Source organism: Anolis carolinensis, chromosome 2 (genome assembly GCF_035594765.1).
Source record: "Anolis carolinensis isolate JA03-04 chromosome 2, rAnoCar3.1.pri, whole genome shotgun sequence".
Classification (NCBI taxonomy): Eukaryota; Metazoa; Chordata; class Lepidosauria; order Squamata; family Dactyloidae; genus Anolis; species Anolis carolinensis.
Window position 1 is genome coordinate 202,552,197 of NC_085842.1, and position 16,605 is coordinate 202,568,801.

The 16,605-nt window shown below is 42.6% G+C and overlaps 1 protein-coding gene and 1 long non-coding RNA gene across 3 annotated transcripts in view; one reads left to right on the forward strand and one right to left on the reverse strand.

Annotated features, from left to right (window-relative positions):
• Positions 1–408: 408 nt before the first annotated feature.
• Positions 409–4,618, reverse strand: LOC134296484 (uncharacterized). The gene is made up of 2 exons (XR_010003263.1): positions 4,469–4,618; positions 409–2,048 (listed from the first exon to the last, which is right to left on the reverse strand). It is a non-coding gene; the product is annotated as an uncharacterized LOC134296484 (long non-coding RNA).
• A 32-nt stretch (positions 4,619–4,650) lies between these two features.
• The window catches only part of dgkq (diacylglycerol kinase theta), a 104,444-nt gene continuing 92,489 nt past the window's right edge, over positions 4,651–16,605 (forward strand). The window contains exon 1 of one of the 2 annotated variants that reach the window (XM_062971549.1): positions 4,651–4,948. In XM_062971549.1, the coding sequence (XP_062827619.1) occupies positions 4,651–4,948 (298 nt within the window). The remainder of the gene's footprint in view (positions 4,949–16,605) is intronic. The other variant, XM_062971550.1, reaches the window with a different exon arrangement.

Consider the following 16,605-nt stretch of genomic DNA (forward strand, 5'->3'; position numbering starts at 1 on the left):
TACATCTGATTTTCATCTTAAAAACATGTATGTGGAAGGTGTTCAGAGGGCAACTAAAATGGTCAAAGGCCTGGATACCACAAATCCCTATGAGAACTGTCTTAAAGAACTGGGCATGTTCAGCCTGCAGAAAAGAAGGTTGAGGGAAGACATGATAGCCATGAATAAATATGTGAAAAGATGTCATAAGGAAGAGGGGGCAGGCTTGTTTTCTGCTACTCTGAATATTAGGACTTGAAGCAATGGGTTCAAGCTACAGGAAAGGAGATTCCATCTGAACATTAGGAAGAACTTCCTGACTGTAAGAGCTGTTCAGCAGTGGAACTCTCTGCCCTGGAGTGTGGCGGAAGCTTCTTCCTCGGAAGCTTTAAAACAGAGGTTTGTTTTAATGATCATGTCAGAAGCAAATTGAGATTACAGTTATAATGTATTTAAAAACACAAAGTTAAAAACTTGGCATTATACTAAATTTCCTTTGATCAGAAGCTGGTCACTTGGAGTGCCTCTGGTGTCGCTGTGCATGTTGTAGGGCAGGGGTCCTCAAACTTTTGAAGCAGAGGGCCGGTCCACAATCCTTCAGACTGTTGTGGGGCCGAATTATCATTTGAAAAAAAAATACAAATTCCTCTGCATACTGCACATGTCTTATTTGTAGTGAAACAACAACAACAACAACAAAAAAACAATACAATATTTAAAAATGAAAACAATTTTAACCAACATAAACCTATCAGGATTTCAATGGAAAGTGTGGGCCTGCTACTGGCCAATGAAATAGTCAAGGTAATTAGGATTGTTGTTGTTGTGTGACTTCAAGTCATTTCAGACTTTGGCCGAGCCAACTAATTATTTATTTACAGCATTTATTTACTACATTTATATACCACCCTTCTCACCCCGAAGGGGACTCAGAGCAGGTATATGTACATACAATATATTATATTATTAGCATAGCACAATATTAGCATTATATAATTCTATATTGAACTATACCACTATACTATTATATGTTATGTAATATATAACATATAATTAATATTATTATATGGTATTATTATTAATATTATATTGTATAACATAATACTATTATCAATATCATATGTATATACAATATATTATATTATTAAAACTAATACAAAAATATTATATTATAAAACTGAGGGCGGGGGCCAGGTAAATGACCTTGGAGGGCTGCATCCGGCCCCCGGGCCTTAGTTTGGGGACCCCTGTTGTAGGGCTTAGACTGCAATGTAGTAAGTGGTCTGTGGTTTGCTCTTCTCCACACTTGCATGTCGCAGACTCCACTTTGTAGCCCAATTTCTTAAGATTGGCTCTGCATCTTGTGGTGCCAGAGCGTAGTCTGTTCAATGGCTTCCAAATCACCTAGTCTTCTGTGCCCAGGAGGGAGTTTCTCATCCGGTCTCAGCCATGAATTGAAGTTCTGAGTTTTAACCTGCCACTTTTGGATACTTTCTTGCTGAGGTGTTCCTGTGAGTATCTTTGTGGATCTTATGAAGCTGTTTCTTGATTTAAGTCATTGGCATGCTGGCTGACATCCAGGGCTGTAGCCAGAAAAGAATTTGGGAGGGGGGGGGGTTGAACTCAAGAGTTGAAAGAGAGTTGATTCTATCTCTCTATTGGTCAGTCAAGGGAGATGTTGAGGGAAGAATTTCATTGTTGTAGAAATTATAGAGAATTCCGATCTCTGCAATGACAAAAAAGTGTAACAACATGCCAGCTATACATTTTGGAAGAAATGCATCCTTGTTGTGTGATCCTTTGTTGTTCTTGTGGAAACCATGTAGATGGATCTTGTACTTCTGCTGAGATGGGAGAATTCAAAATGACTATTCATTGACAGATGGTTCTGTGGACTGTAATAAATATTTCTGTTGTTGTTGTTGTTATTGTTGTTATTGTTGTTGAACATAATGCTTCATCAGCACAGTTCTGTGTGCCTATCCTTCCTGTTCCACTATGGAAAGTTTTGGGCAACAGAATGTGACCCTTTGGACATTCAATGATGAAGGCTTGGTGGAAGTGGGAACCTGTACAAAGAAGAGAACAGATGTTTAAAATAATATGGCTTCACTGGGTTCACTAGAGTTCTGGTGGCGCAATGGGTTAAACCCTTGTGCCGGCTGAACTGCTGACCTAAAGGTTGGGTTGCTGACCTGAAGGTTGCCGGTTCAAATTCACGAGATGAAGTGAGCTCCCATCTGTCAGCTCTAGTTTGCAGGGACATGAGAGAAGCCTCCCAGCTAACACATCTGGGTGTCCCCTGGGCAATGTCTATGTAGATGGCCAATTCTCTCACACCAGAAGCGACTTGCAGCATGTTCTCAAGTCGCTTCTGGCACTATTTTAAAAAACCGGTTGCTGTGAGTTTTCCAGGTTGTATGGCCATGTTCCAGAAGCATTCTCTCTTGACGTTTCACCCACATCTATGGCAGGCATCCTCAAAGGTTGTGAGGTGTGTTGGAAACTAGGCAAGTGGGGTTTATATATCTGTGGAATGTCCAGGTTGCGGGCGAAACATCAGGAGAGAATGCTTATGGAAAAGCCTGGAAAAATTCACAGCAACCCTGTGATTCCAGCTATGAAAGCCTTTAACAACACATATTGCTTCACGTTGGAAACCAGGGATTCTGGAGGACCAATAAATTAAATAGGCCTGCTGTGCTACACTGCATGGTTTGACACAACTTTTATTGCTATGGAGATATTGGAGTGATTTATGTCATGGTTTGCAAAGGCACTGTGCTGTGTGTGTTAACTGAAAAATGAAGTGCATGAAGCCGATTGGCTGAGCCTGCAAACACCTGGGGATTGATTTGATACTGTTTCTGTTCTGCTGCTGCAGAACTGGTTTGGACAAGTTTTCAGGTGCTGATTGAATACTGCTGGTGAGAGAGCAGTATATTCAGCGAGGCCTTGCTGTTTGCTGCTGAGGAAAGAGGGAGAAGAACCAGGACTGTATTCTTCTCTGAAGCAGATTTGTGGACTGAGAAAGGGCCATTTATGTCTGTGGACTTCTGTAAGTGATCAGAGGGGCCATTGTAAATACTACTGTTTTTGATCTTTTGGAATCAGTAAAGTTCCTGTATTTTTGTTCTGCAAATCTAAGTGGCATGTTATTGTTCTGCGGGTGACTCTGGATCGCAGGCATACGTAAGAGCTTCCAGTTATCATCATCAATCCGTAACTGTTTATTGTTTATTTAAAACATTTATATTCTGCCCTTCTTATCCTGAAGGGGACACAGGCAAGCACCCCATGCTGGGACATAAAAATTATAAATATACACAAACATTAAAATCAGTTATATCTACTTTAAAATCTGCTATTTAAACCAACTCAGGACACCTTGCTGATCTTTCCCCCAAGCCTTCTCTGCCTGACGCTCATCAAACAACAGGCCTGCCGATAATTTGTGTGTGTGTGTGTGTCAGGAGCGACTTGAGAAACTGCAAGTCACTTCTGGTGTGAGAGAATTGGCCATTTGCATGGACGTTGCCCAGGGGACGCATGGATGTTTTGATGGTTTTTTTTTTACCATCCTTGTGTAGGAGCCCCGTGGCCTAGTGGACTAAAGCCTTGTGACCCGAAGGCTGCCAAGTTCGAATCCCACCTGGGGAGAGTGTGGATGAGCTCCCTCTATCAGCTCCAGCTCCATGCGGGGACACGAGAGAAGCCTCCCACAAGGATGGTAAAAACATCAAAACATCCAGGCGTCCCCTGGGCAACGTCCTTGCAGACGGCCAATTCTCTCACACCAGAAGCAACTCAGGTTGCTCCTGACACGAAAAAAAAAAAAAACCATCCTTGTGGGAGGCTTCTCATGTCCCCGCATCGGGAGCTGGAGCTGACAGAGGGAGCTCACCCGCACTCTCCCAGGTTGGATTCGAACTGCCAACCTGTCGGTCTAGCAGTCCTGCCCGCACAAGGGTTTAACCCAGGCATGGGCAAACTGGGGCCTTACCTCCAGGTGTTTTGGACTTCAACTCCCACAATTCCTAACAGCCTCCTGAGGGGGAAAAGGAAGGGGCCTGCGTCTGTTAGGAATTGTGAGAGTTGAAGTCCAAAACACCTGGAGGGAAGGCCCAAGTTTGCCCTTGCCTGGTTTAACCCATTGTGCCAATAGGGGTTCCTAGCCTTGGCAGTGAAAGTGGTGTCTAGTTGAGCCCCAACATTCCAGGTGTTTTGGACTTCAACTCCCAGAAGCCTCAGCTGCGTGGGCCAATGACTTAGGATTCTGGGAGGTGAAGTCCAAAAACACTTCGGGAGAGCAGAGTGAAGGGAGCACTGTGAGATGCACCCCAGAGAAGGAAGGAAGGAAGGAAGGAAGGAAGGAAGGAAGGAAGGAAGGAAGGAAGGAAGGAAGGAAGGAAAGAAGGAAGGAAGGGGGATCAATGTCTCTGAGGGACTTCCGACCCAAACGACGCTCTCCCTCAAAGCCGCGCCTTACCCTCCCTTCAGGCGTTCCTGGCCGCTCCGAGAGGGGGCGTGGCCACCTAAGCCCAGCCCCCTCCTCGCGCCCCTCCCTCCTCAGTCTGCTGGCTCGCGGGCACCGTGGCGGAAGTCTCGCAAGCGGCTCGCGCGCTCCTCTTTAACGACTGAAGGAGGCTGAGGAAGAGCAGGAGCAGCATCATGGCAGACGGCGCGCGCGCCTTCTTCGGGGCCAGCAGCAGCCGCGGCTCAAGCCCGGCGTCCAGCCCCTTGGTGGGCAGGGGCCCCAAGAGCCGCTCGTTGCCCACGCCGTCGCCCTCCTCGCCCGCGCTGCGCAGCCAGACGCCGCCCGCCTCCCCCAAACAGCAGTCGGCCACGGCGTCGTCGTCTCGTATGAACGCGCCCGGGCACGGCTTCAAGCGGGTCACCCTCACCAAGCCCACCTTCTGCCACCACTGCTCCGACTTCATCTGGGGGTTGGCCGGGTACCTCTGCGAAGGTGAGTCGCTTCAGGAGGGTCTTCCTGCCTGGGTGGACGGGAGGAGGCAGGATAGTATCGCCTCAGGGCCTCTCAGGAGGAACAACTGGAGGTTGGTTCCTCTGGAAAGTGGATACAGACAAGCTCACTTTCCTCCTGACAGGCAAAAATGCCTCAGGTAGAGAGAGACCTCTTCATCCTTGCCTCCCTCTGTGCCAGCAGAAGGTTTCTCTGGGAGCAAACGGGGCCTCCCTTCCTCGTGACAGACGGACATTTGCCAGATTGAGAGACGTCTCTTCATCCTTGCCTCTCTCTATATTAGCAGAATGGCTCCTTGGGAGCAAATGGGACCTCCTTTCCTCATGACAGACAGACATTTGCCAGGTTGAGAGAGGTCTCTTCATCCTTGCCTCTCTCTATATTAGCAGAAGGGCTCCTTGGGAGCAAATGGGACCTCCTTTCCTCATGACAGACGGACATTTGCCAGATTGAGAGATGTCTCTTCATCCTTGCCTCTCTCTATATTAGCAGAAGGGCTCCTTGGAAGCAAATGGCTCCTTGGAAGCAAATGACAAGTGGAGATTTGTCAGGCTGAGATCTCTTCGTCGTTGCCCCTCTCTATATTAGCACAGGGGCTCCTTGGGAGCAAATGGGGCTTCTTTTCTTCATGACAGTCAGGGATACTTATTTATTATTATTTATTTCCATCATTTCTATCCCGCCCTTCTCACCCGAAGGGACTCAAGGCGGCTCACAGTCTGGCAAAATTCAATGTCAATATACAATATACGGCGCTCCATCCAGTCATGCCGGCCACATGACCTTGGAGGTGTCTACGGACAACACCGGCTCTTCGGCTTAGAAATGGAGATGAGCACCAACCCCCAGAGTTGGTCACGACTGGACTTAACGTCAGGGGAAAACCTTTTACCTTTTTATACAATACAAAAAGATAAAACATAAGCAATTAAAACAATTAGATAATTTAACAAAGTACAATAAATAGATATAAAACAATACAATATTAAATACTTGAATCATTCGTCCACAATACCTTTATGCAAAGAAGTCTCTGGAAAGTGTTGGCTTCCTTTCCTCACAACAGATAGGAATTTGTCAGGTTAAAGGAGATCTCTTCATCCTTGCCTCTCTCTATATTAGCAGAAGGGCTCCCTGGGAGCAAATGGGGCCTCCTTTCCTCATGACAGATGGACATTTGTCACGTTGAGAGAAGTCTCTTCATCCTTTTCTGTCTCTGGGAGTAAATAGAAAAAGCTTAATTTTCTCATGACAGACAGAAATGCCTTGGGATCAAACGGGGCTTCCTTTCCTCATGACAGACAGGGATACCTCATGCAAATAGGATTCTGGAGAGAGTTGGCTTCCTTTCCTCACAACAGACAGGAATTTGTCAGGTTGAGAGCGGTCTCTTCATCTTTTCCTCTCATTATTAGCTGAAGTTTTCCCATGAAGCTTCCTTTCTTTATGACAAACAGAAATACTACAGGTAGAGAGACCTTTTCATTGTTTCCTCCCTCTGTATCAGCAGAAGGCTTCTCTGGGAGCAAATGGGGCCTCCTTCCTTCAAGACTGACAGGGATACCACATGCATGGAGAGAGTTGGCTTCCTGTCCTCACAACAGTCAGTAATTTGTCGGGTTAACAGAGATCTCTTTATCGTTACCCCTCTCAATATTAGCAGAAAGACTCCTTGAGAGCAAATGGGACCTACTTTCCTCATGACAGACACTTGTCAGGTTGAGAGAGGTCTCTTCGTCCTTGCCTCTATATTAGCAGAAGGGCTCCTTGGGAGCAAATGGGACCTCCTTTCCTCATGACAGATGGACATTTGCAAGGTTGAGCGTGGTCTGTGTTGTCAAAGGCTTTCATGGCCAGAATCACTGGGTTGCTGTGAGTTTTCTGGGCTGTATGTCTAGTCGTGTCTGATTCTGAGGGTCGATTCTCATCTCCATTTCTAAGCTGAAGAGCTTCCAAGGTCATGTGGCTGGCATGACTGCATGGAGCACCATTACCTTCTCGCCAGAGCAGTACCTATTGATCTACTCACATTTGCATGTTTTGAACTGCTAGGTTGGCTGGAGCTAACAGCAGGAGCTCATCCCACTCCCTGGATTCGAATTGCCGACCTTTCAGTCAGCAAGTTCAGCAGCTCAGTGGTTTAACCTGCTGTGTATCCGGGGGTCCTGATTTTTTAGGTTTTTAATACTGGTAGTCAGATTTTGTTCGTTTTCATCGTTTTCTTGTTTCTGTGGAAACTGTCCACATGCTTGTGGATTTTAGTGGCTTCTCTGTGTAGTCTGACATGGTGATAGTTAGAGTGGTCCAGCATTTCTGTGTTCTCAAATAGCATGCACCACTTACCTTGTTTCCAACACCTCTAAACCTCTGAGAATGCTTGCCATAGATGTGGGCGAAAACATCCAGAGAGAGTGCTTCTGGAACATGGCCATACAGCCTGGAAAACACACAGCAACCACTGAGAGGGGTCTCTTCATTCTTGCCTCTCTCTATATTAGCAGAAGGGCTTCTTGGGAGCAAACGGGACCTCCTTTCCTTATGACAGACAGGGATGCCACTTTATCCTTTCCTCTTTCTGTATCAGTTGGAAGGGCTCCTTGGGAGCAATAGGGCCTTCATTCCTCCTAACAGAAAGGAACTCCTGAGGTAGAGAAGTCTCTTCATCCTTTCCTACCTCTGTATCAGAGGAGCAAATGGGGCCTCCTTTCCTCATGACAGACAGACATTTATGGTTAAGAGATGGCTCTTCATCCTTGCCCCCTCTATATTAGCAGAAGGAGGCCTTGATAGCAAACGGGGCCTCCTTTCCTCATGACAGATAGAAATACCTCATGCAAAGAAGTCTCTGGAGAGAATGTGTTGTCAAAGGCTTTCAAGGCTGGAATCAATGGTTGCTGTGAGTTTTCTGGGATGTATGGCCGTGTTGCAGAAGCATTCTCTCCTGCCGTTTCACCCACATCTATGGTAGGCATCCTCTGAGGTTGCGAGGTCTGTTCGAAATTAGGCAAGTGGGGTTTATATATCTGTGGAATGTTCAGGTTGGGAGAAAGAAATTGTCTGCCTGAGGCAAGTGTGAATGCTGCAATTGATCACTTCGATTAGCATTGAATTGCCTTGTAGCATCAAAGTCTGGCTGCTTCCTGCCTGGGGGAATCTTTTGTTGGGAGGTGTTTAGCTGGCCCTGATTGTTTCTTGTCTGGAATTCCCCTGTCTTCTGAGTGTTGTTCTTTATTTACTGTTCTGATTTTAGAATTTTTTAATACTGGTAGCCAGATTTTGTTCATTTTCATGATTTCCTCCTTTCTGTTGAAATTGTCCACATGCTTGTAGATTTCAATGGATTCTCTGTGTAAGATTCCCCCAGGCAGGATGTAGCCAAACTTTGAAGCTGTAAGGCTATTCACTGTTAATCAAGGGGATCATTTGCAACATTCACACTTGCCTCAAGCAGACAAGGGTTCTTTCTCCCACTCTGGACACTCCACAGATATATAAACCCCATTTGCCTAGTTTCCAACAGACTTCACAACCTCAGAGGATGCCTGCCAAAGATGTAAGTGAAACGTCAAGCGAGAATGATTCTGGAACATGGCCATAAAGCCTGGAAAACTCACAGCAATCCAGTGATTTTAGCCATGAAAGCCTTCGACAACAGGCAGGGATACCTCATGCAAAGAAGGTTCTGGAGAGAGTTGACTTTTTTCCTCACAACAGACAGGAATTTGTCAGGTTGAGAGGTTTCGTCATCCTTTTCTCTCAATATTAGCCGAAGTTTTCCCTAGAAGTGGATAGACAAGCATCCTTTCTTCATGACAGACAGAAATACCTCAGGTAGAGAGGCCTCTTCATCCTTTCCCTTTCTGCATTAGCAGAAGGGCTCATTGGGAGCAATCCTTTCCTCCTGACAGACAGGAATTTGTAAGCTTGAGAGAGAGGTCTCTTGAGCCTTTCCTATCTGTATTTGCAGAAAGTTTCCCAGGGAGCGAACCAGAAAGAGCCTCCTTTCCTCCTGACAGACAGGAGGTCTCTTCATCCTTTCTGTATTACCTGAAAGTTTTCCTGGAAACAGAGAGACGGGGCTTTCTTTCTCTATGACAGGCAGAAATTCATCAGGTAAAGACAGATTTCTCAGTCTTTTTCTCTATTAGCTGAAAGTTGTTTTTTTTTAGTGGATGGACAGAGCTTCCTTTCCTCTTGTCAGACAGGAATTCATCAGGTAAGGAGGGGGTCTCTTCATCCTTTCCTCCCTGTATTAGCTGAAGGTTTCCCTTGTAGTGGATAGACAAACTACCTTTCTTAATGACAAAATATCTCAAGTAAAGATGTTTTTGGTCAGGAAGTAGTGAGAAAGGGCTTCCTTTCCTCACAACACACAGGAATTTGTCAGAGCAGTATCTTCATCCTTTCCTATCTCTGGGAATAACTAGAAAAAGCTTCCTTTCCTCATGACAGAGAGGAATTTGTCAGGTAGAGAGGTCTCTTCATTCTTTCTGTATTAGTTGAAAGTTTTCCTGGATAGATAGACAGGGTTTACTTTCTGTATAACAGACAGAACAGTCATCAGGTAAAGAGAGGTCTCTTCATCCTTTCCTCTATTATCAGGGAGCAAACAGAAAAGGCTTCCTTTCCTTTGTGTCAGACAGTAATTTGTCAGATAGAGAGATCTCTTCATCATTTCCCCTCTCTGCATTAGCAGAAGTTTTCCTTGAGAGCAGATAGAAAGGTCTTCCTTTTCTCACAACAGACAGGAATTCCTCAGGTAGAGAGATTTCTTCAATATTTCCTCTGCCTATATTAAAGACAGCAAACAGAGGGCTTTCTTGTATTATGGAAGACAGGAAACCATCAAGTAGGATTATCATCTTTTCCTCTCTTTAGTCGCAGAAAGTTTCCCTTGCAGAGGTCAGAAAGGGCTCTCTTCAGCCTTTCCTCTCTCTGCATTAGATTTCCCTGAGAGCAAATAGAAAGAGCTTCCTTTTTTCAGTTTGCCAATATTTTCTTCTCTGCTCATCACACAGGCAGACAGACGTTCATCTGGGAAAGTTCTCGACACTTGTCTCTGCTTTGAAAAAAAGCTCTTCCCATCACAAGTAAAGCTTGGGAGAGCCTGGATAGGACTTCTGTTTCTCAAATGCCTGCACATTAGCACTTGATATTTCTTATTTTAGTACTTGGTACTTATTACTTGATGAGTGGGCAAGCTGAAAAAAGTTTATTTCCCCTTCTTCATAGATTTTTCATAATAGGATAGATATGGTTATTGTATAGTAAAAGGTAAAGGTTTCCCCTGTTGTTAAGTCCAGTCATGTCTCACGCTGGGGGTTGGTGTTCATCTCAATTTCTAAGCTGAAGAGCTGGCGTTGTCCGTAAACACCTCCAAGGTCATGTGGCTGGCATGACTGCATGGAGCGCCATTACCTTCCCGCCGGAGCAGTACCTATTGATTTACTCACATTGGCATGTTTTTGAACTGCTAGGTTGGCAGAAGCTGGAGCTAACAGCAGGTGCTCATTCCGCTCCTGGGATTTGAACCTGGGACCTTTCTGTCTGCAAGTTCAGCATCTCAGTGCTTTAACACACTTCGCCACTGGGGCTCAATGGATATTGTACAACTGTATCCAATACCTTACAGAGTAACTTTTTTAAGGGACGTTAGTATAGAATTGGAAGGCAGATTAGCGCATTGACAAGTTATTTAGACAATGCATCTCAACTTTCTGATGTGGAGGGCTGCACCCCCCCCCCCCCCCCACACACACACACATTGTGCTAGATCCCGGTGATATATTTGTGTCTATTGGCTGCACTTGGTTCTTTCTTTCATGAAAACTAGCCGTGGATTTAAAGTTAGTGGTTGGAAAACTGGCACCAGTCTGTGGATAATTGGTACTAGTTTAGATTTTGCAATAGAACCAGCATGCTTTAAGTATTGGACTGTGTCTTTAGAGACCAGGGTTTGAGTCCCTTCTTGGTCACGGAAATCCATTGGGTGACACACACTTCCCAGACAACCTAGTAACAGGTTTGCTTTAGAGTCACCATAAGACAAAAATTCATTGAAGGCATACAGCAGCAACAAAACAACGACAGCTTACATGTTCCTCTCTTACTCTCTCCCACTGAATGCTGCCAGTACAGAGGAAGAATCAAAACCCTACCTTTTTGCCACTTTAAAGGACAAGGCTAACAGATAGTCTTCTTACACATGCACTAAAATTCTGCATGGGATTGCTTTAGAAATGTCAAAGTACAACTTGGTTCTGAGTGCTTTTCATGGTGAAGGTGCCTTGCAACAGATTCATGTTTTGTTAGTCTTCTATTTTCTGATTTTAGAGGTTTGTAAGTCATTCATGTGCTAATATCCTTTTTCCCTGAAGAAGAAGAGACAAGGGTTTCACACAGGCATCCCTTGCATGTTGAGGTAGTTGTTCACACAAGCATCCAGCTGAATGAGAAGGAGCAGTATGCATTCACTGAATATCTCCACAGGGCTCAGCTATGCAAATGGAGATTCTGGGCTAGCTTTATTTCCACTCACTGCATGTGGAGGAGCTCTACACATGGGTGTTGGCTAGCTCATATGCCCTATGACACTCTCACATGTTTTCTTTAATGTGTGAATGGCAGGCAGACAGACAGGCTGTGGCCTTGCACTTTCATCCACGCGTATGAAAAAAATTGACAACTTGTAAGCAGTTTGTGTTAGACTCCTAAGGACTCAAGTATTTAGAGTGGCTGCACTGGTTCTGAAGTTTTTGTTGCCTTGCCCATATTTTATACATAGTTATTAAAGAGTTTAATGTTTCTTTATTTTGGAAATGGATTATTTTTATCTTATTGTGAATTAAGTTTTATGTGGAAGCTTTTTTTCTCCTTTTGAAACAGTAGAAATGCTACTACAAGACCAGGCCCCTTTTCTTCTGTCTCACGGTCTTGTGCTTGGATTGAGTGGGTCTGTTATGATGCTGTTTTGCCACTGGCTCTCTGCTGTGTGGTGGTGTAAGGAGTGGGTTACCCCTGGTTTATTAGGTGTCTTCTCTCATGGGCAAAGGAAGGTTTTTCTGACCTTGAGACTGCCTCAGTTGCTCTCAAAGACAGAATATTGGGGTCAATTTGAGCTTTTCAGAAATTTGAATCTATCTGAAGTTTGGTATTCTGTATTTTCCATGTTCCTTCTTCCTTCCTTGCTTGCTTCCTTATTCATGTTGTCCTTGGAGGAAGCAGCTGTCCTTCCTGTTTGTTCTGCATGCACATATATTAGGGTCTAAGTATCCTGAATGTCACACTGATTTGCTCTAACTTGCTAAAACATGTACTCTTAAGATGGCCTAGAACAGTAAGGTTGTACAGTCTACAGAAAGAGAAGTTGCTGTTCTGAAGAAGTGAAGCCCTTGTCTTATGATTAAGCATTGCTCATATCCATGTTACATAAAGAAGCAAGAGGGTGTGAGCCAGGTAATGTGAATAACTTGCTGTAGCTGGATAGAGTTGAGCAATAATCTAGTATTTGCATATGCATGAAGGGAGGAATTGTTTTGCATCAGCTATTTTTGGAGAACTTTAAGCAAAGACTATCAAAGTGTTCCATGCCTCTGTGTGCATGTGTGTAAGAACAGGGATATCTTGTGTCAGTCTTGTAAGTTATTAAGAAACAATTATAGACAATTTAACATAAACATTTAACATAAAGAGAGGTAAAAGAGAAACGATACTACTTGCATCAAAGCAAAGTCAAACTGCAATGAAAATGCTCAATTTGATCTCTGACAGGCGCTTTCTTCTGTTATGTTTAACTGTTTAGCTTATGATTGTTGAACTTCTGCCTTGTATCTGTACAAATGATGCTAATATTAGTCTGTTCAAAAAGTATGTTCCCCTTTAGGCCTTCTAACCCTCTCACCTCCTTTAAGACATTGTCTCATTTTAGCTAATACTCCATACATTTCTTTTCATAACTTTGTTGACCTTTCCTTCATACACATATTTATCACATACTTCATTTAATGAGCTAGTTCCTTGGCTAGAGGAGAAGTCAACATACAGCTTTTGTTGAATGTGGTTATGCTCTGTGTATTTTAAACAATGAACCTAGAATATGTGAGGTGAACTTTTGTAGTTCACAGATACCTATTTGAACTGCTTGGTTAGGAGGTATGACTTCATTTTGAGTTTATTTAACCTTGGAGTTATGACTTGGAATAAATTAAAGGAGTCTGGTGTTTACTGTCTTCTTAAAATAGTGTCCTAACAAAATCTTCAAAATCACCTTTTCACAGCTGGGAATGTTATAGTTCAGCTAGCATAATGGCTTGCATGTTTATTTAACTAATTTTAGTCCCATTGCACTGCTTTGAAAACTATTGTTAAATTAGAAAACATTTTTATTTGATGTGGAAAGTACTGTAAGAATTGGGAATATAAGCAGCTCCATGACAAAGGATTAAGGGAGCTGCAATTCATTAATGGCCGAGGGGACAATTTTGCCCACAGTTGCCCTAAAAGTTATAATGTGGGAAAGTATAGGGATGAGTCTTGGCCCAACTACAAGAAAAAATGATTGGTATTTTCCTAGATCATTTCTCCAACTGCTGGTTGGCATCTTAGTTTTTAGAGAAGGCATGGTTTGTGGAAAAATACATAGTTGCAATTGATTGCAAATACAAAAGGATTTGTCACTAATTACAAGTAGAAGTGTTGTTACACCTTATATGTCAGTGAGGCAGGAACCACAAAAATCAGAAGCATGATTTGTAGAAAAGCCTTCATTTAGCTCCACTGTCCTGCTATGCTTTTCTTAACTAGCATCAAGCTTCTTATTTGTTACTTTTAAAGATTTCCCAGTTGGCTGTCTTCACTGTCTTTTCTCCATCACTGTGCCTTTTCCCATACTTTGTGCATAGATTAGCCATTTTATTGACTTGTATTCCTCAACTCCTTTAAGGTGTTTTGCATTTCTTCAGCAGTCCTTGAATCATCCCTAGCCTCACTTCATCACAACTACCTATGCTTCCACTGTTATTCTATCTTGTCTTAACCATTGTCTCATTTAACACTGTCTGGCTTTGCTTCCTTGTCTGCTTAGAGTAGATTCATGTAAGCTTTTTACAGTGAAAGGACTGCGTTTTGCACAATGTTGAATCATGGTAGCAGTGAGGAAAGTGTTTCTCCAGGCATGAAGTTATAAGCAATATTCAACAGGCTGTTTCAAGTGTTGTTGCCTTTCTGTGTGAAAATACCGCAAAATATTTATTGTGTCAATATCTGTTAAAACATAACTTTATTATTTCAGATCATATATTTTTATGAAGAATACATGCTTTATACTTGGAAATATCCAGTGGGGGATTCTTTCTTATTTGACTCAGAGGTTCCAGTGTTAATTTTTAAGGAGTTCAGGGGCTTTTTGACAATATGTCTGTCTATTTGGGAATTCATTACTTTATTATTGGAATAGTATTTACTTTCTTATTGTATGCATACTTTTGGATGCCTCATGTCAAATGATTTGTTAGCCTGAGTTGACAGTTCCTGTAGAATAAAAATGGATTTGGAAGAAGTCTACAGCTGATCTGATATGATTATAGCTCTACATACATTATGGGTCTAGTTCAGGCATTACTCATAGCATGGCATACAGTACTTTTTGCCCTCTAGATATTTTGCCCCAGAATCTCTTACTGTTGGGAAGGTTAGGGTTTCTGGTGCCTGAAGTTTTAAACATAAGCCAAGGTTTCACCAATTCTAATATTACTTCTGGAAAAATGGTAGGTTTCGCCAATTCTGGTAGCCACCTGATTGTACTTTAAAAAAAAAAGTCTTAAAAGGTAGCTTTCTAGCTGTTGTAACATCATTGATGAACAGAATTGTAGACAAGCCTTATAAGAGAAAATTGCATTAGTAAAATATATTTGTTGCAGTATCTTTTATTTTCATTGTAGTGCTGCAACAGTGGTTTTAAGTTAATAATTGCTGGTTCTGTTAGTTCTTTTGGAGGCTTCTGAGTATTCATCTGATTCAGCTTTTCCTCAGATGTTTCTGAGCCTAGCTCAAATTCCCCCTTGAAAGATACCCGAAAATGACTGAAGAAATATTACTTTAGAAACAGATGTGCTTATTTCCAGTTTGCTAAAAACAAAACTATAAAAGGGTTTTCTAGATTTTTTTGAGGTCTATATCCCTTTGTTAAACTGGAGAAGTAGAGGTGCAGAGTCCAGGAATATTGCTCTACAGTTGCTTTTGGGATATATCTTGGCTGTTTATGACGTTCTCTCCTCTACTGGGTGTATAGAGAAAAAGGAGAAAATGCTCTGTACCTTCAATAGTCTTATAAGTCATTATTTAGGGAAGTGATAGTACCACTGCTTTGATCAGATATCACCTGGAATACCGTGTTTGATTCTGGGCACCACGGGTCAGGAAAGATATTTTGATAAGATGGATGTGAACAAAAAAGCGACAAAAATGATTACATGTTTGGAAGCCAAACCCTATGAGGAATGACTTCAGGAGCTGTGTATGTTGAAGTTGGACTACAAAAGGTTAAGAAGCAACATTCTAACCATGTTTTAATATTTGAAAATATGTCATGCTGAGGACAGGGGAAACATGTTTTCTGCTGCTCCAGAAACTAATACACAGAGAAATACAGGTAAAGAGATTCTACTCAAACATTAGGAAGAACTTCCTGACAGTGAGAGCTTTTTGACAGTGGGATATGTCACCTGGGAGTATACAGTTGTCTCCTTCTCTAGTGGTTTCTAAGCAGAGGCTTTGATTGTGTTTGACTGGATGGCCCTTGTGGTTTCTTCCAATTCTAGTCATTGGATATGCATGATCTCCTGTATTCGTAGTCTTTTTTAATTCCAGGGTTTGTGTCACCTAGTCAATCTATCAGTGCTCCCCCCATCTCATTTGTTGTTGTCCTCTGGGTTTCATTACCATTTTTTAAAATCATTTTTGTACAATGCAAACACTTAGCATTCTTCCCAACCAGGTACACGTCTTAACCTTAAAATGCTAGTAAATACTCTAAAGCTATGCTCAGAGTTTATAAAGTATTGCCCTTTCTTTTTTGACTTGAAAAATATTATTTTATTTAACAATCTTGCACTGAGGTAAAATGCATTGTGTGACTTGTGCAGTATAAGAAGACTCGCCTGTACCTGCAGGATTGTTACCCATGGTTTCACTTATCTGCATCTGACAAAATATATATTCTCTAGGAATTTACTAGGTCCTCCGGGCCAACTCTATGTTAACTTCTAGTGAAAGCTGTCCATTTCAATAGAGTTTGCTATTATCCACAATTTTCTGTTTCTGTGATAAGTGCAGGAATGTATCTCCTGTACTGTATTTCTCTCATCTCAGTGAGAATTTTAATTTATTGCAGGATATTGTTTTTAATGCCTATGGTCAAAAGAGTGTTTGTGGCAGAGCTAGAAAGTACAAAATGGAATGAAAGTGAAATAGTATCTGTTTAAGCAAATGCCCACTTGTTGCATTTGGTGATATTTCCCTAACCCCAATGAATATTAGATTTCCCCTTCCCTCTGAATTAATTTCCTCCAAATAGCACTAAGCTGCTGACAAACAGAACAAATCCCTCCAGCTTTGCCACATCATGGTTTGTTAAATAACTG